The 22,497-nt window shown below is 48.8% G+C and overlaps 1 protein-coding gene across 2 annotated transcripts in view; it reads left to right on the plus strand.

The window, feature by feature from the left end:
• The window catches only part of Cog7 (component of oligomeric golgi complex 7), a 54,230-nt gene extending 32,805 nt beyond the window's left edge, over positions 1–21,425 (plus strand). For both annotated transcript variants that reach the window (XM_032892743.1, XM_032892744.1), the window contains exons 10-17: positions 499–615; positions 2,819–2,884; positions 6,599–6,785; positions 7,963–8,103; positions 13,222–13,305; positions 14,398–14,512; positions 18,591–18,734; positions 20,856–21,425. In XM_032892743.1, the coding sequence (XP_032748634.1) occupies positions 499–615; positions 2,819–2,884; positions 6,599–6,785; positions 7,963–8,103; positions 13,222–13,305; positions 14,398–14,512; positions 18,591–18,734; positions 20,856–21,022 (1,021 nt within the window). In that variant the 3' untranslated portion in view covers positions 21,023–21,425. The remainder of the gene's footprint in view (positions 1–498; positions 616–2,818; positions 2,885–6,598; positions 6,786–7,962; positions 8,104–13,221; positions 13,306–14,397; positions 14,513–18,590; positions 18,735–20,855) is intronic.
• Positions 21,426–22,497: the final 1,072 nt, after the last annotated feature.

Here is a 22,497-nt window from a genome sequence, read left to right on the forward strand (position 1 = left end):
AAGTAAGCCATTTAGTGACGTGCGGGAGTAGGGGAGAGGAGCAGCATGTGTACGAGCCTCCTCAGTGCAGCCTGTGAGGGCGTCTACCTTGAGTCTAACACTGTGCTCCTGGGTGCCCTTTCCTCCTGCCGAGCTTTAGTCTTCTTGACTGGTCTAGACTGAAGATCTGCTTGCAAAAGTTCCCTGATGTCAGTAAGTGCATCGCGGTGGGGCTGTGTGCTCCACAGTATTTGTAGAACCTGTTTCTGAGGACGTGCATGTGCTTGGATGAGGGGTTACTTCACAGCAGCATCTCTTACCTGATTGGTCAGTGGATTCCATTTGGTGGTCTTCCCCTCCTTCCTCATTCTGAGCATCCCCTGAAGCTGCCCTGTCCTTTATGGCCTGGAGAGTTCTCTGTAGTCAGAGGTCCCTAAGAGTTCTTGACTGACATGTGCAAGGCCCATGGTTTGTCCACAGCTGTGGAATTCCAGCTGTCATTTTCCTCCTCTTCCCTAGGTATGTGTCTCACTTCACCAATGCTCTCCAGTCGATCCGAAAGAAGTGCAAGCTGGATGATATTCCTCCCAACTCCCTGTTCCAGGAGGATTGGACCGCTTTTCAGAACTCTGTCAGGTAAGGTGGACCTTGCAGCGCAGTATGCACCATTGCAGCAACCAGCTTGGCCATAAAAGGGTCTGCAAAATATGTGTGTTTAGTTTCTTTATGTGCCTACGTCTGCCTGCCTGCCTGCCTGCCTGCCTGCCTGCCTGCCTGTTTGTCTGTTTTGAGGCAGGGTCTCTTTGTGTAGCCCTGCCTGTTCTAGAACTTGCTATGTAGACCAGGCTGGCCTCAATCACAGTAATTGGCTTGCCACTGCCTCCCAAGTGCTAGCTCAAAAGTGGGTGTGATCCTGGCTCAGTATCTTTTTTTTTAAGCTAGTGCCTAAATTTAAGCAACCAAACAAATTTAAGCATCTGTCAACAAAAAATACTAACAATTTCCTATAGCTTGTAAACTAGTTTTTATTAAATTTTTAAAGATTCATTTGTTTTTATTTTTTTGTATATGTTTGCATGTATGTGTCTGTGCACTATATGCATGTAGTATCAAAAGAGGCCAGAAGAGAGCGTCAGAGCCGCTGGAATCAGCGTTAGGATGGTTGTTAGACCTTACATGGGTGCTGGGAACCGAACTTTTATCCTCTTCAAGAGCAGCAAGGGCTCTTAATTACTGACCATCTCTCCAGCCGCTGGGAAATATTTAAAAAAAATTCTTTACACATTTCTTTTCTTCTTCAGTAACAAACTCTTTTACATTTGGTATAAGATCCCCTTTCCCCAACCTGTGGTTTCCTTTCCAAAGCTAAAGTATACAGCTGTATTTTGGAGAGTACAGCTGAGCCGGTCTGTCCCGTTTTGGGTCTAAGAACCACATTCTTATCATATAAGAATGTCTTTGGAAAGGATCCTGCAGGAGTCAAGTAGCAGGGATTGAGCTGACCCTCTCATGTTGTCAACGGCTGTACTCTGAGGAGCTCATGTGACTTTTGGGCCACGAGGCAGACACCCCCCGGCCTGAGGAGTGTAATCAGTAGGGTCTTGGGAAGATTTGGCCCAGGCATGTTCAGGTAAAAGGTCTTTGACTCATAGACACTACTTACCATCACAGCATTCAAAAGGATTTTGGATTAGTTACCACCATGTGAAGCAAACCGGACATAATTTAGATCTTTGAATTGCCTATAAAATTCAAAGCTGTGGCACAAACCAGCCTGCACTGTCACAGAGATAATAGGGCTAGCAGCTGAAGTCCTTGACTGGCACGTCTAGAGAAACCTCTCTTTTTATGCCTCTGCATTCCAGGGGCAAGCTGGCCTTCATCCACTTACATGCCTTGCCTGACCACTGGCCCCAGTGCCTGGGTGTGTCACATGGCAACGTCATGGTACATGCTGGCAGAGCTCAGCCAGCCACCGAAGGTTGTCAGGGTGAATCCAGGATCACCCAGGGTCATCTTGGGTTGGCATCTCATGGCCTCATGGGCATTATATGTATGGACTGTGATGCTAACTGTATCCCCTTTCCCATGATGCCTTGGTATACTGGGAAATCCTCTGCACAAGGCTGCTCTGGTGCACCTGAGGCGAGTGGAATGTTTTACTTTCTCATAAACCTTTCTCATGATGGAATGCCCAGATACCCTGGTGATGACAGGCGCTTTCAGAGATAGTTAAAAGTTAACGAGGCTTGAGATGTTTTGAATCTTTGGATTTGTCCCAGCATAATGGGTTTGCTGTTGAAGGACCAGTAACTAAAGTCTGAGAGCTGGGAAAATATTACTTCAAAATGCAAAGGTTATAAAATGCAGATGTACCAATCACTCGGGCTTATCTCGTAGACAAATGGGTTGGTTCTCATCTGCCTTTCATGTGTGACAGGAAGACAGTTTTCTATGCAAATAGTAGCTGTCTAGTAGCCATTGAGTGACACATTTCTTCTATTTCAGATTTTAAACACTGGGTGCTTCTAGCCATTTTTTAAAGTTAAAACCTGGTATTTTGGAGCTGTAAAACTGCTTGAGAGAGCACTGGGTAGGATTGTGGTTCATGGCAGAAGTGTTAGTAACATGGTGGGGGTAGGGGACATCAGCAGGAGGAACCTGCGCTCGCCTCTAACGTTCATTACATTTCGTGAAACATTTTGGAGAGACGGTGTTGGAACCCAGTGCCACCGAAGGAGCACATAGTTAGAATTTTTATGAATGAGACTGTGTTTGTCCTGTAAATGCTGGCATGCCAGGTAGTACTTGAGCTTGAAGTGCTCTGTGTTCTGTTTAGGATCATAGCCACCTGTGGAGAGCTCTTGCGCCAATGTGGGGACTTTGAGCAGCAGCTGGCAAACAGGTAGGAGGGGATGGCTTATTCTCCTTGCCCATCATTCCCCGGGGCTCTTGGCTGGGAGGTATTTGAAAGCCACAGGGCTTGAGGACTGTCTGTACCTAGACACAAGGTGTCATTACTGTCATCATTAAACATTTATTGAACACCTAAAAGGGCAAGGCTTATCCTACTTGGCAGTAGTCACATAAATCTGGTTAGATATGGAGGCATCGGTCTAGATGAGGAAATAGTACACATTGTTTCCCTATTATATGTGGGTTAGGCTTCTACTTATGGTCAGTTATTGGGCTCAGAATAAATTTCCCCACAGAAAGCATGTTACAAGTGGTGACTAAGACCCTAGACAAGCCCAGAGGATAGAAATTAACCCAGGCAGCCTTGCAGTCCAGGTCCTGGGGTAAAATTCTGAGCTGCCAAGGAGTGTGAATCAAAGGAGAATTTGGGGGTCTGCTCTAAGAAAAACCCATTCTCCCCTCCTGCCTCTCTTCTAACACTGCCAGTGCTTTTTTATGATCCAGGGTTGCACCATTCAGACATTTCCCTACCATACTTCCTGGTTTCCTTGTTCATCTGTCCTGTAGGAATTAAGAAGCCTGGTGTGTGGGGTTGGGGATTTAGCTCAGTGGTAGAGCGCTTGCCTAGGGAAGCGCAAGGCCCTGAGTTGGTCCCCAGCTCGAAAAAAAACCAAAAAAAAAAAAAAAAAAAAAAAGAAGCCTGGTGTGTGGGGAAGAGGTTAATTAACTCTGTGTGTGTGTGTGTGTGTGTGTGTGTGTGTGTATTTTAGACAGGTCCATACTATGTTATAGGCCTAGGCTGGCCTAGAACTCACTGTGTAGACCAAGCTAGCCTTGAACTCACAGAGATCCACTTGCCTTTACCTCCCAAGTGCTGGGGTTGGGATTAAAGTGATACACGGCCATGCCCAGCTGAGAGGGGTATTGATTTTAGCTTTGTTTTCATCTGTCACTAGACTGTGAGTGTTGTTCTCATGCTTCCCTCTGTCACAGCGTCCTTCCACTGGCATTGTTCTAGGTCTATGTGTTAGACATCGCTCCTCTTCTGGGCATAGTAATTTTCCTTAGTCCTTTGCCTTCCAAAGGGTCAGGAAGGCTCTGGTCGGGAAGGTGAATGGGGAGTGCATGGCTGTGGATGAGCTTGGAGCTGCAGTTTGCATCCTAGAGAGAAGCTAGAAGGCTGGCCCTGTTTCATTGGGAGACCATGCAGCTTCTGAAAGAAAGAGGTGATGTCATTCTGGAAACATCGTCACCATCTATGTTCCCATCTGGGCCACAGCTTGGTGTGTGGCAACCACCCTGTAAAGCTTATCTTATCTCCCCATCTGTCTTACCTTAGAACCCAGACTCTAGCAGAGCCACTCCCCAGGGGCAGACAAGGGGCAAGGCAAAGCAGCCACTCTGGGTAAGACTGACATCAGCTGTCACTCTTAAGATCTTTTTGCAAAAGAGTTATGGGCTGTGTAAATCAGAGCTGGGTGTCACCTCTTGTCCTCAGTGACTTGTATGAGGTGCTATGGCTTCTCCTTAACTTCCTGGTGTTCTACATGGTCCTTTAAAACACTGGCACAAAAGTCCCTGATGTTCTGTTTGTGATGCTTTGGCTACCATTTTTAAGGTCCTTGTGGAATAGTTCCAATGGATAGTTGGGTTCCAGGAATTCACTGTAAATGTACAGGCCTCCATGGCTGAGGAGCTTGAGAGTCAGGGCTGTTTAGCTCTTCGGTATCCCTGCTGAACCACAGAGCCCGCTACAGTGCTGGGAAATCAAGTGTTCATCTCACCCAGGCTCAGGACACCACTGGGACGAGGTGGCCTAGTGATGTCTGCATGGAGATGAGGCTAAGACTAGGTGCCATTAGTTCTCCGGCGTTGGAATTGTGTTTACCTGGACACTTTACAGTCTTTGCTGCAGAAAGTGTGTCTAGCATGGCTTGTTTGTTTTAGCGTGGATGGCAAGCTGACACAGGGAGGCTGGGTTCCCCATGGACAGCCACTGATCCTTCACAAACAGCTGTTAAACCCTATCGTGTGCCTGGCACTGTGCTGGGGCTGGGCGATGAAGCCACTCCGTTCTGTCCTCATCACATGTGCAGGAGACAGGTGGTAGGTGCACGGTAGGTCAAGAGGTTGCTAGCAGCGAAGAGCCAAGTGCCCTGGGGAGGGGGGCACTCAGGACAGAGTGAGAGTGAGCCTGTGAGGCGGGCGTGTGTGTGTGTGTGTGTGTATGTGAAGTTGTAAGGGATTGGCCCTGATTACCGGCTTCTATGTGTTTTAGTTTTATCCTGGAGAGTTGAGGTTGCTACTAGAAAAGAAAAGTCAGACTTGCCTTTTGGAAAAACTGCTGTTAGCTAGGTGGGTGAGATGGAGTGAGGAAGGGAAGGGAAGGGAAGACAGTGCGTCTTCAATCCAGACCCCACAGTGAAGTCTAAGGGAGGTGGTCAAAGGTGGACCACAGTCTCCCAGACAGACAGGAGAGCCAACCATATTGCTGATAGGCTTAAGTAACAGGAACACTGTCTCGAGCCTCTGGTGGAGTGGGAGCAGCCTGAGTATGCTGGGGTTTCTGAGGAAGCTCCCGTCTACAGTGTGGCTCAGCAAGCTGTGCGGCCTGCTTGCTCCCTTCTCTTTTCTTTTCTCTTCTCTTCTCTTCTCTTCTCTTCTCTTCTCTTCTCTTCTCTTCTCTTCTCTTCTCTTCTCTTCTCTTCTCTCCTCTCCTCTCCTCTCCTCTTCTTTTCTTTTCTTTCCCTTTTATTTTCAAGACAGGGTCTCACTGCATCTCCCTGGCTGGCCTGTAACTCAAAGGGATCCACCAAGGTCTGTCTCCAGGTGCTGGGATTAAAGGTGTGCATCGCCACGCCTGGCTTAGTTTCATTTTCTTGACATAGGGTCCAGGCTTGCTTTAAACTTGTAATCCTCCTGCCTTAACCTTCTGACTGCTGGGATTTCAGGGGTATGCCACCCTGCTTAGCTCAGGGGCCTGTTATTTTGTTTTTGTTTTTTATTTTTAAATAAATGGGTGTGATCTAAAACTTGGCTTGTCCAAAGCAATTGCTTTCATAAGAAACATTCAAAAAGGAAGGTGGGGGAGATAGCTGCATTGGGGTTGTCAGGGGCCTTCTCTTTTCCTACTATCCTGTACACATTAAAGTATGGAGTCTGAAGGACAAGAGAGACGGAGGGAGAAGAATGTTTGTAGCATCAGTCCTTGTCGGTAGAGATTCAACTCTGAAGTAGTGTAACAGGTGGATTATGGAAGAGAAGCTCCCGGAGGCATTTTCCTTTCTTGAAGACTCTGAAAAGTGCCAACTTCTCTCAATAGATCTCCCTGTAGCATCAAAGCCACAAAAGTAAACTTTGTGGTGTGACAGTGAATAGCAACATTGTAGCACAGTGTGTGGGGAAGGTTTGTGCTGAAGATAAATAGACTTGCAGTTAGCCAGGGGCTCATCCCTGTGGAGTGCTGCCCTTGGGCAGCCTATCTGCCATAGCAACAGTGTCTTTTGGTGGCACAGATGAGCTACAGTGCCAACCCTGGCTTCTTTTGTGTACCTGAGGCCCAGATTGTTCCTAAATGAGAAAGGATGTCTTCATTTCCTTCCAAAGCAGACCTGCATTGTGTTTACCTCCTGAGGGTGTCCTACATTCAGGAAGAGCTCAGGACAGCTGGCTCAGGGCATGATGCTCGCCACTTTCCTTTCAGGATCCTGTCCACAGCAGGGAAGTATCTGTCTGACTCCTACAGCCCTCGGAGCCTGGCAGGTTTTCAGGACAGCATCTTGACAGACAAGAAGAGCCCTGCCAAGAACCCATGGCAGGAATATAATTACCTCCAGAAAGATAACCCTGCTGAATATGCCAGTTTAATGGAAATACTTTATACCCTCAAGGTATGAGACCAGACCAGCGGCATTCTTACAAATGAAAGCTTTTCCTTGTCACTCACTCTCCCCTGGTGCCAGGTTTTCTGGCTCCGTTTGCAGCCCTGCCGCCATCCCTCTGTCTCCTGTATGTGAGGTTTTAAGGAGCTGGGTTGGAACTCGATGAGATAAGGCTGTAGGACTTGGGTGGATGGGTCTTTTTAATGGATGAAAACCAGGCTTGAGAACTGTCAGGCAAGTTTCCTGTATCTCAGTTCAGAGATAAACTTGTCTATGATACAATGGCAGTGGGGGGGGGTCCCTTCCTGGCTAGTCTTTAAAGCTGACCTTGCCTTTGAGCTTTAGGCTCCCTGGGTCCAGGGCTAAGAGGACTTCCCAGCAATTGGAGTGAGTCACCTAGCTCCTAGGCAGGGCCCACAGGTTGTAAGAGGACCGGGGCATCAGGTTCAGAATGCCTTCCCATTGGAGATATATTCCTGTCATCAGATCGACAGATCTCCTGATGGGTACTGTGCTCTGGGAGTGAACTGTGCATTGAGGCCCTCATGATGTTTCCCCAAATTCTCCCCATCTTTGCACCTTGGCCCACCACTAGCTGCATTTGCACTTGACAAACATGCTTCTTAAAGCAATTCTGTAAACTCATTCATCCATGCTTCTGAGGTTAAGTTAAACCAACTCTGTTTATCTTTATTGCTAATCTGATTTATGTCTGTTGTAATCGGTCCATTTATAATCACAAGAACTAAGGTTACATTTTCCATCCTGTATTTTCTCAGGCTGTGTGGATTCCCGGGACTCACACAGGTCATACATACTCTGGCTTTCAGCCAAGGGCAACTGACGCAACCCCTTTGGGAATCAGAGCTCTGTCCATCACTTCTGTTTATATGTGAGGCCATGGTTCTTTTCCCTCCTCCTCAGTCCCCAAGGGATGGTCACAAGTTAGGTTTTCCCAAATTGCAAATCCATAAACTCATATTGGAACAGAGTCACCTGGAAAGTGACGTCAGCCCTCACGGGTGCAGTATTTTGGAGCTTGTGAATCTGTCTGCTCGCCTTTTCCCAGGCTCAGGTTTGGGGACCACTCTTGTAGACGTGTGCTCCACTTAGGGGTCTGTCAACACTTTTAACTAGGTGATGACCTTATTGGGGGCTTACCTGCCTTTGTCTTCCCCTGTCTCAGGAGAAGGGGTCCAGTAACCATAACCTGCTGTCTGCATCTCGCACAGCCCTGACCCGGCTGAACCAGCAGGCCCACCAGCTGGCTTTCGACTCGGTCTTCCTGCGCATCAAACAGCAGCTGCTGCTCGTCTCCAGGATGGATGTGAGTTCCCACCAACTGCAGTGTCTGTTCTCCTAGGGCCCTCATGTTCTCAGCCCATGCCAGGACTTGTCCCTGCCTGCCATGAGACGCAGGAGCAAACAACCCTGCCGTTGAGGGCAGCAGAGTCACTTGACTTTTCAGTCTCTGGCGGGACGTGAGTTTCTGGGCTGACTTGTAGTTACTCAGCACTATGTGGAGCACCATTTCATAAGATGATGCTGATAGCAATGGTGGTTCCTGTTACTTGAGACAGCATCTTACTAGGTAGCCCAGGCCGGCCCGAATCTCACCATCCCCCTACCTCAGTGTCCAAGTGCTGTGATCGCAGGTCAGGTTTATACTGTCGCATCCGCTTTCCAAAGACTCAGTATTCCATGTTACCTTTCCCATCGGCAGGCCCTTTCCCGCCATTTCAAGGAGCTAGGGAGGTTGTGTGCTGCTCTGATGCCCTGACAGTTGTGGCCCTTGAGCAGGAGCGTGTCTCATGTGCGATCCTGTATGCGATTTGGAGGGAGCTCTTGCCTCTCGCTCGCACATGGGCTCTGTTGTGCTGGTGTGCTGCAACTCTAGGCCACACACCAAGCTCGGTACCCCACTCTGCTTCCTGATACCTTCCCGCCTGCCCATCTCAGAGTTACCTCACTGCCCTTGCCTCCTTCTTTGCTTGTCCCAGTTGCTTTTGGAGGACTTGCAGAGAGCGGTCACATCTGCTGCACTTCCCTGTGTCCTTGGTTCAGACCCCTTTGTTCCCGCTTTGGGTTGCCAGCCTGGTCAGATGTCTCCCCAGCTCCCCAAGTCTGTTTAGGTTCTGCTTTTGTAGAAGAAAATTGTTTGGGAAAGACCCAGCTATGTGCTTCTTATAGGGCACAGATCCTTTAAGGGCAAGAACTCTTACAGTATAATTACAAGGCCTTGGTTTTCTGCTGCCCTCTATAAAGTATGTCAAGAGTCCCTGTATAATCTTGGTCAAGTCTCAGACCCTGTCTGGTTCAAAAAATCTCTGTCCATAAAATGACTGTTTTACAAACAGTCATTTGGAGTCACTTTGGAGTTGATTCCACCCTGGGACTCAGGTTTCTCTCTGTGAGGTCCACTGTAGCTGGCATTTGGACTTCCAGCACTGAGAGCTGCGTTGGAGGGGATGTGGGCACATCTTCAGTGCCTGCTTCCTCTGCCTCCCCTGAGCGGTGTGGATACAGTAGCTTCCATCCATGTGCTATAGCCATGGCTATATAGTGAAAATTTGTCTCAAAAGCTAAAAAAAAAAAAAAAAAAAAAAAACCAAAAAAAACAAACAAAACAAAAAACAAACAAACAAACAAAAAACCCCCCAAAACAAAAAAAAAAGCAGCATGAGGTGAGCATGCAGACCAAGTCTGTCTGACCTTAACTAAGTAAAGGTGAAGGGGACCCGAATGAGAAGGTGGGGCCGGGCTCCACACTCACGGCAGGCACACGGCCCACTGAGCCGTCCTGCTGGCTTGTGCTCTTGCAGCTTTATCTCGTCACCATTTGTGATGTTGGCCACACGTCACCAGCTGTTGTCTAACCGTCACTCTGAAACGGTCCCCCTCCCTTCCTTTTGCCTCCATTCCTGCATCCCAGGTGCTGGGATCCCTGCCTTTTGTTCATGCTGGGGCACTGGGATAGAGCAGAGTCGCCTGGAGGTTAGAAGGATTGTGTGGGGGCCAGTGTCCAGCGCACACTGCAAAGGTCAACACTCAGACTGGAGGATTTGAAAGTAAAACCCGGGTCACTGGTGTTTGTGTTGAGCGTTTGCTGGTAAATTGTATTGCCCCTTTGTATGTTAAGACTATTAACCAACACCATATTCAATTCACAGTAGATTATTGACGTTTCCCTGTGTTGCCTGCTGACAGATGAGTAGAAGAGCCCTTTGAAGTGCAGTATAAATAAATCTCCAACAATTAGGAAACCACCCACACCACTTCCGCAGCCCTTCCTCAGTGAGCCTTTCCCAACTCAGGTCACCCACTGACCCCTCCGGAACCTTCCAGCTCACTCCCCTCCTTCCATGCCTGACTGTTCTCTTTACGCTCCCTCTGCTTCCTCTCAGAAGCCTTCCTCGGGCCTCCAACTCACAGAACTTGGCCTCTTGAGGGATGGTGGTGACGATGGTCTTTGCTATGTCTCATTTCTCACCCCCGCCCTGCTCCACAGTGCCACTTCTGGACCTCCTTCATGACCACAGCCCCCTGCTTCAGGTTTCCATCTCTGGAGTGTTTTTAACACTTTGCTCACCCCCACTCTCCCTCAGAGAGGTGGCTGCGTGCAGTTTCACAGAGCATTGCTCTGATATCCTCTCTCAGCCTTCCTATGCTCCCCAGGGCATCACCCCACCCCCCATCTCTCTTTGTGTGTGGGGTGTGACTATTTACTTTTTGAGACAAGATCTCATTATGTAGCCCTGACTGGCCTGGAACTTATTATGTAGACCAGGCTAGCCTCAGACCCATAGATCCCTGCTGGTATTCAAGGTGTGTGCCACCACGTCTGACTTTGAGAGTCTGATTTTTATTACAAAAATTCTTATATATGCAAAGTAGAGAGAGGAGGATGGGAAGCTCATTCCATCTCCATGATGACCAGCTCTGGAGCACCCTGCTTTATCTAAAATAAGGGCTCTAGGAAGGATATTATTATTACTATTATTATTAAAAAAGATTTTATTAATAATAAAATATTAATATTGTTATTATAATTATTATTTGTGTGCGTGTGATGCATGTGCAAGTGCGGGTACATGCGTGCTACAGTCTTTATGTTGAGGCCAGAGAATAGCTTTGTGGAGTCAGTTTTTTCCTTCCACCTTTATGTGAGTTCCAGGACTCAAACTCAGGTTTGGTTTGGGTGGAAAGCACCTTACTTGCTGCCATCTCTCTGGTCTCCCAAAACACTTTCTCAATATCGCTCATCTGTGTTTGTGTAGATGACACTGTTTGGATCAGGAGTCAGTACTCTGCACAGTGAGGCTGTCTTCCATTTCTCCTCCTCCCTCATTTCTCCTTCCCTGTGGTCCTCTTCCTGGCCACCCCATCTTCCCCTAGAAAGTTATTTGTTGACTAAGGTACCTGTTCCAAGGCTGGCGTCCGAAGATGTTCATTCTCTTTCCATTCTTACTTCTGCAGCTTCACACTTGCCTACACCCTGTGGCACATTCTTTCCTTAAGCTCGTGTACCTCTCAACTCTTGCACCTCACACAGCCCCCTCTGTGCCAGCCTGTCTCTGGGCACACACAAGAGAGAGTAGAGGACAGGCTGAGAGGACGGGGTAGGGAGGAGCAGGGCATCCAGCCATCTTACTTCCTCAGTAGCTTCTGAGAACAAGGGCAAAGACTAGCATGAGACACTGAGCATCATGGGTACGAGGTAAGCGTCATAGTCAGTATTCTACTGCTGCGAAGACCAAGGCAACTCTTCTAAAGGAAAGTATTTGACTGGGGCTTGCGTATGGTCTCAGAGGTTTGGTTCAATGTCGTCATGGTAGGGAGTATGGAGGCAGGCAGGCAAGCATGGCTCAGGAGCAGTAGCTGAGAGCTTTACATCCTGATCCACAGGCAACAGGCAGAGCTGCTGGGCCCGGCCTTGACTTTTGAAACATTAAAATCCACCCCCAATGACACACTTCCTTCAACAAAGCCCCACCTTCTAATCCTTCTAATTCTTCTCAAGCAGTACACCAACTCAGGACTAAATATGCAAATATATGAGGTTGAGGGCCATTCTCACTGAACTTGTACAGTAAGTGTGGGTAGGCAGAGTGTCCCTGTAAAGTGGACACTCAGTAGTCAGTGGGGCAGTGGGTGTAGGAGGCTGATGGAGCTTTGTATTCAGTCTCCACACCACGTGACTAGCTATTTACAAACCAAGTACTTGGGAGGTAGAGCAGGAGGATCAGGGTCACCCTTGGCTACCTGGTGAATTTAAGGCCAGCCTAGGATTTATGAGACTCCCATCTCAAACTAACAAACAATCAAACAAAAGTGGATGGGACTTAGTTGGGATGAGTGAGCTATTTGAATAAAAAGGTTCTCGGACAAGGACAAGGAATCTAGAAAATGAGAAGGATTAGGGCAGGGAAGAAGAGAAGCAATGCCCTTCAAGGAAACAGAAAGTGGGTAGAGTTGGCAGTTAGAGTAGAGGCTTGCTGAAACCTAGCCTGGGCCAAGAGCCCTGGGGTAGCTTTGTCATTCCATTCCGGGAATGCTACTTAAAGGATCAAGCAACCGGATCGTCGGGCACCAGGTGGCTTCTAAGAGCCGTCACACGGTGACCTCGAGGGTTACTCCTGGATGCCAGCCAGAAAGGGCTTGTTCTCCAGGGAGGCATCAAGAACCTGGGTTTCTCTGAAAGGCACGCCAAGACGAGGCTGTGGGCACATGTGTGCTGGTGGGGTGCCTGCTTTCAGCTTGCCAGGAAGTGCCTGCAGCAGTGTCAGAGATGTTCCCACTTCAAATAGGAAGAGCTGCATGGGTGCCGAGGCCATCCCCTTACAGAGGGTCACCTGACAGACAGGACAGTCGTTCAGGTTTCCTCCAAGTCCTGGGTTAGTCCAGAGGTACACGGAGAAGGCTGTGCATCCTCACTCGAGACAGGGTGGCTGTGTTGAGTGAGGCTGGGCTGTTTACTGTGCAGCATAGGGCTTATGGGGCCTCCCTCCCAAGAGGACCAGTCTTCATGCATTCTCTGAGAAAGAACACAGAGGTTCCCAGCCACTTTAGAGTTCCAAAGGCTGAGGTTAGTGAAGCCACAGTGGAGTTTTGCATGGCGGCCCCATCATTTAAGCACAGACAGAAGGCTGTCTAACTCGGTATGTGTTCCTAGAGAGATAAGCAGAAGGGAGCAGTGTCTGTCTGTGCTAAGAAGGTGAATGCTCCTCTATAGGCTGAGAGAGAGGTTTGTACTTTATGGTGGACTTCCAGGACATTCAAAGAGATGTGCCTGGCCTGCTGAGTGGCATTAGGCCTCCAGATCAGCTCTGCCCATGGATGACTCTGCCAGCAAGGGCTACCGACTCTCTGTGTGCTCTCACAGGGTACCTTCTGGGCACCTTGCTTCCTGGTAGCAAGTTGCTGACTGCTTCTTGTCTCCTTCCAGAGCTGGAACACAGCTGGCATTGGCGAAACCCTGACAGACGATCTGCCTGCCTTCAGCCTCACACCTCTTGAGTACATCAGCAACGTAAGCGCTCCTTGGGTGTGCTCCAAGGTGGTCTCTGCATGTCACAGCTCACCTTGTCCTCTGATTCCCTTCTGGAAGCCTCACCTGGTTTGTGCTGCATGGCCCTGGTTTGGGAAAGTCTTTATTCAGATCCTGGCAAATAAAGCAGAGCCACGATGCTAGGACACTGCCACACCCTCCTACTCTTCCACTGTGAACTGTAATAGAAGGAAGTGCCACAAATGGGCGCAGGTGGATCATGCCTGTCTCGTCCACTTGCGACAAATGCTGGATTAGCTTTGGGTTTGCCCTGACTGTCTTACAACTTTCCCTTTTGTGATTCTGCACCAGCCAAGAAGGCTCTGCCGTCTTTGTTTTCTAGTGTGTGAAAATTACAATGTAATTTTCTCCCTAGACTGTAGTTATGAATGCCAACTTCCAAATATAGTTCCTTCTTTCTCCAGGCTAAGCCATCTTGGAGGGAGAGAAGCAGAACCAGGTGCAAGCCCAAGAGATAAGACTTGAGTGTCCTTCCAACATTAGCACTTTCCCGTTACGAGCAGCAATGAGAACCGAATTACACAGTACTTTCAGTCTTTAGTACGCACTGTCTCATTTTAGGACATTGCAGCCAATGAAGAGAAGGATGAATCAGCAGGGTGGAACAGGCCTCCATAGTCTGTGTGTGCGTGTGTGCGTGCGTGTGTGTGTGTGTGTGTGAGTGTGTGTGTACACACAGCTAGCCCCCTTGGTTTTAGAGACCATCTCTCACTGAGACCAGGTGCTCCCTGACTGAGCTAGTCTAACTGGTTAACAGGCTCCAGATCTGTCTGTCTGTTTCCTCGGCCCTGGGATTATAGGCATGCACCACTATACCTGGCTTTTGCACATGGGTGCTAAGGGGAGCACTTGGGTTCCCTCGGATTTAAGCAGCAGTGCTTCCTGGGTGAGCCCTCCCCTGCCTCTTAGTGCTTGCTTCTGAAGTGTCCCATAAGGAGTAACCTCACGCTGGTGCAAACCCAGGTTTAGCAGTTTTGTTTCTCAGGAACGAACTCTTTGAGCAATTACCTTGGTTTGTCAGTGTTGGGCTGAAAGTGCTGTCTTTTGTTTCAGATTGGGCAGTACATCATGTCCCTGCCCCTGAATCTTGAGCCATTTGTGACTCAAGAGGACTCCGCATTAGAGTTGGCCTTGCATGCTGGGAAGCTGCCATTCCCTCCTGAGCAAGGTAAGAGGACCAGGAAGCCATAGCACTGCTGTCCAGAGAGGGAGCAGTGAGTGCCTGCCATCTAGGGTTTAAAAGATCCACCATCAGCACTTCAGCCGTAAATCTCTCTAAACTCCCCGCGCTGTAGTTGTCGAATGTAGAACAGAAAAGGTGACTCACATCTATAACCCAGTGAGTGGGAGACTGAGGCAGGAAGACGACTGTAAGCACGAGGCCAGCCTAGGATACATAGTAAGTCCCAGGTCAACCTGGACTGAAAAATAAGATCTTCTTCCCAAAAAATAGTCAAAAGAAAACAAAGTCAAACAAAAACCACATCTATATGTACCATGTAATGGGAACTAAGACTGAGTGCCCTCTCTAGAGAACTATGGCAGGGATGAGGTCCGGCCAGGATTAGAGAAAGAGCTGTCTTACTTTGCTCTGCACAGAGTGCACTGGGAACCAGCAGAGGGTCCTGCAGGGAGTCCACAGTACCCACAGCTGGGGAGGCAGAGGCAAGAACATCCTGGGGTCTTGGCAACTACTGGTTACAATGTGTTCACAGGGATGTGCACCCCTCCTGCTCTCTGGGAGCTAGCAGGTAAGCTGCCACCCCATAGCAGCAGTGTGCCGGTCCTCATAAGCAGCCTCTCCCAGTGTCCTGTGCTATGCCTCTGCCTGCAGCTGCTTCCACATGTCCCTCCATCTCCAAACTGATAAGGCAAACATGCTATAGGCTAGGTGCTTCCGTCTACTTGCTACAACGTTGAGGCCTGACAATGTTGAGCAGGGGACGCCTACTTGCTGATCAAAAATGATCTTAACTTCTCATATTGAGTTTGTTTTTTTGAGTATGGATGTAAAAGATTGAGCTGCTCCTTTGGAGTAGCACAGTGAGGACAGAGTCAACGTTGGAAGGTTAAGTCAAACTTCAGGTGTCTCATCTCATGGGTGCTGCGTCGTGTGTGTGGCTGATAAGGACTGAAGGCTGCTCCGGGTCCCTTGGGAGGAACGTCATGCTGCTGTGTGTGCTGCCTGCTGCACTGCATCAGGGCGAGCATGGTGTTTGTCCCCAGGACACAGAGGGATGGCCACACATCACCCGCTCACTTAACAGATGTTTGCTAATCATTTGCTAACTGTGGCAGCTAGGATGGCTTCACAAAGTACATGTCAGCAGTATTTACAAATATGACAGTGTCAACAGCATTAATCCAGATATTTTGGTTTTGTTTGTTTCTTGTTTTGAGACAGGGTTCATGTAGCCCAGGCTGGCCTTACACTTGCTGTGTAATCAAGGATGGCTTAAGCTCTTGATCCTCCTACCTCCAGCTCCCCAGTGCTAGGATTAAAGACATGGACCACCGTGCCAGCAATGTTTTGTCATTTTCCCTCTCTCTTCCTTCCTTCCTTCCTTTTTCTTTTTTCCTATTTTCTTTTCTAGTGGTGGTAGTGGTGGTAGTGGTGGGTGGTGGGTGGTGGTGGTGGAGCCTGTGTGTGTGTGTGTGTGTGTGTGTGTGTGTGTGTGTGTGTGTGTGTGTGTGTGTGTGTGTGTGTGTGGGTACCGACCTGATGATGGATGCCCATTGTCTCAGGATCCGAGAAGCAGGAGGGTCACAAGGTCAAGATTGTCTGGGTTGCATATCAAGTTCCAAGACACAGACCCTGTCTCAAAAACCAAATCAGTAACAATGGACCAGCTTCCAAACAGACCAAAATCCCCACAGTGAACAGCCATTAGGAACTTTCCCCTTGGGTAATTAACTATGTTCTTTTTATTTTTGTTAGGGTTTTAAGAAGTACTTTTGCTGTGTAGCCCAGGCTGTCTTAGAACCTTGTGCCTACACCTACTAAGTGCTGGGATTGTAGGTGTAGGACCACACCCCTCAATAAAAGGGCTTTCCCTAAATAATAAATACATCGGAGGCTTAAAAGCCTTTGCAAGGGTTACCAAGATGACGCAGCAGACAGCAGTGCTTGCTCTCGGGCTCATTCAGTGCCCAAATCCCACAAGAAAGAACTGACTCCCAAGAGTATTTTCTGTCCACTGCATAGACGTCATGGCATGCATGCATCTGCACATACATAATAAACAATAAGGCTAAAAGTGTATAAGAACACTTTTATAAGTGCTTTGCATATAAGAAAATTGAACTTTAAGTATCTTTGGGATCTCTCTGTCTCCATCACACACATGGAGGCCAGTGTGGACTACGTAGTTAACCCTTTCTCAAAATATCAACCAGCAAGCAGTGAGAGCAATTTGCCACCATAGATAATGCCCTCAGCCTGCTGGGGACTACTCTGTCTCCCCTGCAGCCACACACAGCCTTTTTCCAAGTACAGTCTCGAACGTGCTTTACCACTTTTACTTGTTTAGTTGTTTTGTTTTGTTTTTTTTCTTTTTTCTTTTTTTTCCGGAGCTGAGAACAGAACCCAGGGCCTTGCGCTTGCTGGGCAGGTGCTCTACCACTGAGCTAAATCCCCAACCCCTAGTTGTTTTTTTTAAAAAGATTTATTTTATATGTGTGAGTACACTGTTGCTCTCTTTAGAAACACCAGAAGAGGGCATCGGATTCCATTACAGATGGTTGTGAGCCACCATGTGGTTGCTGGGAATTGAACTCAGGACCTCTGGAAGAGCAGCCAATGCTCTCAACCACTAAGGTATCTCTCCAGCCCATTGTTTAGTTTTTTGAGACAAGGACTTGCTGTAGCATCTTGGCTGGTCTGGTATTCTTAAAGCATTCCAAATGTGACACCATGTTTTGCTTGAAAGTTCTTGTTAATGTTGCTGCTATTAAAGTCATCATCATTATTTTGTTCCTTTTGAAAATGATTGGTCTCATTCCTGGATATTTCCCTTGCTTGTTTCTTTGAGGCTGGGTACTGTATAGCACAGGCAGGCCTCACACTACATAGCTACTGATGAGTTCTTGGTCCTCCTGCCTTCCCCTCCCAAGTGCTGAGATTACAGGCATGTAGCCCATGTGTGGTTTCAGTGATAGTGGAGTTCAAACCCAGGGCCTGGTACATGTGAGGCCCTCTACTGACTGAGCTAAGTCCCCAGTCCTCCTGAACACTTTTTTTTTAATGTATTAATTTTTATTTTGTGTGTATGGGTGTTTTGCCTGTACACCACATGTGTCTAGTTCTCAGTGAGAGCAGCAAGTGCCCTTATCTGCTGAGCCATCTTTCCAGCCCTCTCCTGAACACTAACTTTAAAAACAGTTTTGTGCTTTCTGTTCAGAACACTCTCCCCTCCTGTGCATTTGGTGAGTGGCCCATTTGTCTCTGGGAAGCCTGAGCTGACTGCCTAGATTCTGTTGTGTGGCACCAGTCTCTGAACGTCCTTTTCTGGAAAGCTGGCTCTGCTGTGCTTGGAGCCTCTTCTTTCCTGGCTGGAGTGTACCCAGGACAGCTTGAGCTGTCCAGACCAGCAGGGACCTGGTCGATCCAGACTTGTCCGATCCCCAAGAAACTGCCCCTTGTCCTCAGGCGGTGCTGCACTTTGGCCTTGTCTTCTTGCTCGCACAGCTCTCTCCTGAGACACCGGCCATGGTGTCTAACTCCTCTGTCCTGTTTGCATACATTTTTTAGGAGCCTCTATGTGTAACTGTGGCTCCTACGACAGCTCTGTGGAGGCAGGGCTCCTGTTACCCTCTGTACAGATGGTCTCAGGGAGGCTGGGCCCTTGGCTCTGTAGAGGTGGCCTTTTGAGCCTAGTCTTGGTTCCAGCATGGCACCTGTCTTATGTGTCACCTCTTGGCTCCCTTAGTGTGCCCTTCTATCTTCACTTTGAGTCTCTCATCTTTCTAGGGTCCCCCTCTGCCTGCAGAAGCCCTGGCCTCTATGGCTTGATTTGGTTCCCAGACGTATGGGGTTTGGGAAGCTGCACCAGAATGACTCCTTTTCTCATCTCTCCTCATCTCTCCTTGTCTCTGTGTCGTCAGTTTCCCATGCCTACGTCCCACTGAGCCCGTTAGTTCCCTGGTACATGAGGGTATGTAGCATTTCCTGGGAGTCAGGACTCCCTGAGAGGTGACTTTTCCTGGGCAGATTATATATATATATCTGTAACCTTCTTCTCCTTCAGGGGAAGAACTTCCTGAGTTGGACAACATGGCTGACAACTGGCTGGGCTCTATAGCTAGAGCCACCATGCAGACCTATTGTGATGTGATCCTCCAGATCCCAGAAGTGACCCCGCATTCCACCAAGCAGCTGGCTACAGACATCGGTAAGTGCCCAGGGGCCAGGCAGGAGGAGAGAAGCAAGTTTGACTTCCCTGTTGGTCTCCGGGAATGTTACCCCCAAAGCTCCTCCTAACTGTAATTCTGGAGTTTGTGGGGTGAAGCTGTGTAGAGGGACTCTGGAAGGCTGTGGAGATGCATTGGAATGAGCAGGCAGCCTGGCCCTGCCTGGTCTTCTGCTCACTGACATAGTAATTACCAACCTAACTAACGTTTATGGAGTGCTAACTGCATACCAAGCATGTCAGACACTGAAGCAAGCTTGCACCCATTGTGTTACACAATGCTGTAGGTAGGTAAAGTTGTGTGACAAGGCCACATACTAGGCTCATCTATAGTCCCCATCCTGCCCCAGGTCAGAGGGCATGGCTTCCCCACTCCCTCCTCCTAGGGTTTTAAGTGGTCTGGAGAGAGGGTGGAGGAAACTTAACAATCAGCTCCCCAGAGACTCATCCCAGCTGTGACCTGGGTGACTGTAGGGCTGAGCCAGGTCCACTTCTGTTTGTTTTACTGATGAGAATTAGAAGCAAGGTTTAGCCCTTGGGGTTCCAGAGTGGTTAGTGATGGGGCCAGCCTACAATCCACCTGCCCTGAATCCCTTGCTCTCCTTTTATCAGCCTGGCTTTGGCTCTTGCCAGAGGCACCACCACCTTTCAATGATTTTTCTAGGCACAGGCATTCAGAGGTGGGTAAGGAAATTCAGATACCCTTTGGTATGCCTGGCTGGTACAGGCAAGAACATGGAGAAGGCACTGGGAGCGGGGTGGTGATGGGGGGGTACATGAGATGCTGGGATTGCCCCTATAGTTCAGTAGTCCATGCCATTCCTCTTCTTCCCTCCCTGCTTACTCTACATTGTTTGAGCACCTACTGTGTGCCATCTGCAGTGCTAGGGAATGGCACACAGTAGGGCTTAGAGTGTTTCTTTACCTACAAAGCATAAAGAAGTGAGGTTAGGACTGGAAAGGATGTTGAACAGTGAGACCTGTGGCAAGGAATGGGAGACATTCACATAAGTACATATTGCTGGCCAAACAGTGTCATGGCAGACTAGGGCCTCCTGGTTTTAGCACTGAGCTGGACCCAAGGAAAGCCTGTCCTGACCTGGAGCTCAGAACTAGACAAAGAAGAGGTGAACCCAGGTAGCAGTCAGAAGGTCAGGAGTTCCGGGGGCCTGACTGGTGCTGCCCCTTCGAGGCCTTCTTGGTGGAGAGAGGAGAAAGGAGATGTGACTTGCTCATGCAGTGACCCCTCCAACACAGCAGACACTTCTGAGGCCTCTTTGCCTTCTCACCTCATCCCTGCTGCCTGGTGGGTCCTGTCTGCATGCGCAGGGTTGGTAAAGGTGGCACCCCTGGCTGCAGCTGGGTGTTCTGTTCTGACAGTGCTGCCCGAGCTGTCCGGTGATTAGAACCCAGTGCTGCATTTTAGAATTATTGACCCCTAGACGTCTGTCTGTAGGTCTGTCTGTCTCTCCTTCTCTTGAGACAGGGTCCTACTGTGTAGTCCTGACTGACCTAAAACTCACTATGTAGGCTGGCTGTCCTTGAACCCACAGAGCTCCACCTACCTCTGCCTTTTGAATGCTAAAGGTGTATACAACCATGCTCAGCTAGGTCTCTCTTCACTGTCGTGTTCAACTTGATTAGGGCTTGGGCTAATAAGCCTGCATGAACTAGTTGTCAGGGGTGAGCTGGGAATGGAGCCTACATGATACCAGGTCACCACCTGTGACACCAGCCTTGTGTTTAGGGTGAGGTTCCCAGGGGAAATCTTGGTTGTTCAAGAAGCCCATGTTTCCCAGGCCCCTTGCTTCTCCACATGCTGGTGAACATACGGGGGATGGGCTGTAGGGGAGGGCAGCAACTACCTTTTACACTGGTGTTCAAAGGATAGGGGAGTGGAAGGGGGCAATGCTGAATGGTTCTTCATTAAATTACAGTTCCAGGGCTTGGGTCATATGGACAGTCCAGTTTAAACCTGTTGGAAAATGGCCCCACAGTCCCCAGTGAAGGGGACTTGTAGGGGGAGCAAGGGAGCACCCAACATTAGGGGCCTTGGGATCCCCATGCACTGCACTGCTGAGCCTGTCTCCTTCTCACCCACAGACTATCTGATCAACGTGATGGACGCACTGGGCCTGCAGCCATCACGCACCCTCCAGAACATTGCGACACTCTTGAAGGCCAAGCCCGAGGAGTATAGACAAGTCAGCAAAGGCCTACCACGCCGCCTCGCAGCCACAGTGGCCACCATGCGTGGTGTGAATTATTGACCAATCCTGAGAGGAGCACCCAGGACAGGGTCAGGACTGGTGTCTCTCAGAATGGATTCATTCTCAGTATCTGCCAGTGGTGGGGCTGTGTGTGTGTGTGTGTGTGTGTGTGTGTGTGTGTGTGTGTGTGTGTGTGTGTGTGTGTGTGTGTGAACTGAAAGAAAGGCTATACTCCAGGCATGGTGGTACATGTCTATAGTCCCTTGGGAGACAGGGACAGGAAGATTACTGTGAGTTTGACATAATCCTGGACTAGAGTGATACCCAATCTCTACAAGAAAAAGAAGTAAATGTAATGTAAATGTAAATGAGAAATAATGTATTATTTATCAGAAAGAATTTTTCAGATGATTTTTAAAAATAACCTTAAGTAGGCTTAATAAACACCATGAAATGGGGCAAAGGGTGTGTCCTTCTCTGGTGATGTCTGAGTGCTCACACACTGAGCAGGGTCTGAGAACACTGAGATGGGTAGGGTCATAGAGGAGGCCAGGGCTTCACCAGTTCGGAGGGAGCAGAGGGAGGAACAGTGAGCAGGTAGACCAGAAGGCCAAGGTCCAGGCAGAGGCTGTCAGGTGGGAGGAGGTGAGCACCAGAGGCTGGGGTGACGGTCTGCAGCAAGGAGCAGGAGGGGAGTCCCACCAGGAAGAAGCACAGAACAAGTGCAGAGGTCAAGTTCAGCCAGAGTGGCTGGAGAAGAAGGCAGCAGACATTTGGGTTAGAGAGGAATGGAGCCAAATCATGCCGGATCTTACAGCTGTCCTGAGAACTTCGGTTTCACTTTGCCGTTTTTGTTTTATTTTAGTGTACAGGATCCTGCAAATCTCATCTCCTCCTTTTTTATCCTTTCGGTCTAGGCCTCTGTACCTGTTAAGGCTGTGTTCGCCTTATGTGTAACAGAAAATAACACTGAGCTGACTTAGGGCCTGGACAGAGGAGGAGCCTTTGCCAGTGCTCAGGGCAGGTGACCCTGGCAGTGTGACTGCCATAACTGTGCTCAGGAGGAAACCATGGGACGGGTTGGAGAGATATGACTCTGTTCTACCAGGCAATCAGCAGTGCTCCACCAGCCCCCTGCTGACTTATAAGCCATATTGGCCACTTCTTGGTCACAAGGTATGTCCCCAGCTGCAGGGGATGCTGGGAAAGTGTTGGGGCGGGGCAGGACCTGCTTCGGTATTTCTCAGCTTAGTCCTTTCCACATTTTGAGTCAAATAACTTTGTTGGGAAACTGTTCTTTACATGAGCCCGGCTTCTGTTCACTAGCTGAGCTGCCAGGAGCACAGCTCTAGGGGATGTTGGTACTAATTTTTTTTTGCACTATTTTACTGGACTTTATTTTAAAGATTTATTTATTTATATGAGTACACTGTAGCTATCTTCAGACACACCAGAAGAGGGCATCAGATCCCATTACAGATGGTCGAGAGCCACCATGTGGTTGCTGGGAATTGAACTCAGGACCTCTGGAAGAG

This window comes from Rattus rattus, chromosome 2, assembly GCF_011064425.1.
Source record: "Rattus rattus isolate New Zealand chromosome 2, Rrattus_CSIRO_v1, whole genome shotgun sequence".
Classification (NCBI taxonomy): domain Eukaryota; kingdom Metazoa; phylum Chordata; class Mammalia; order Rodentia; family Muridae; genus Rattus; species Rattus rattus.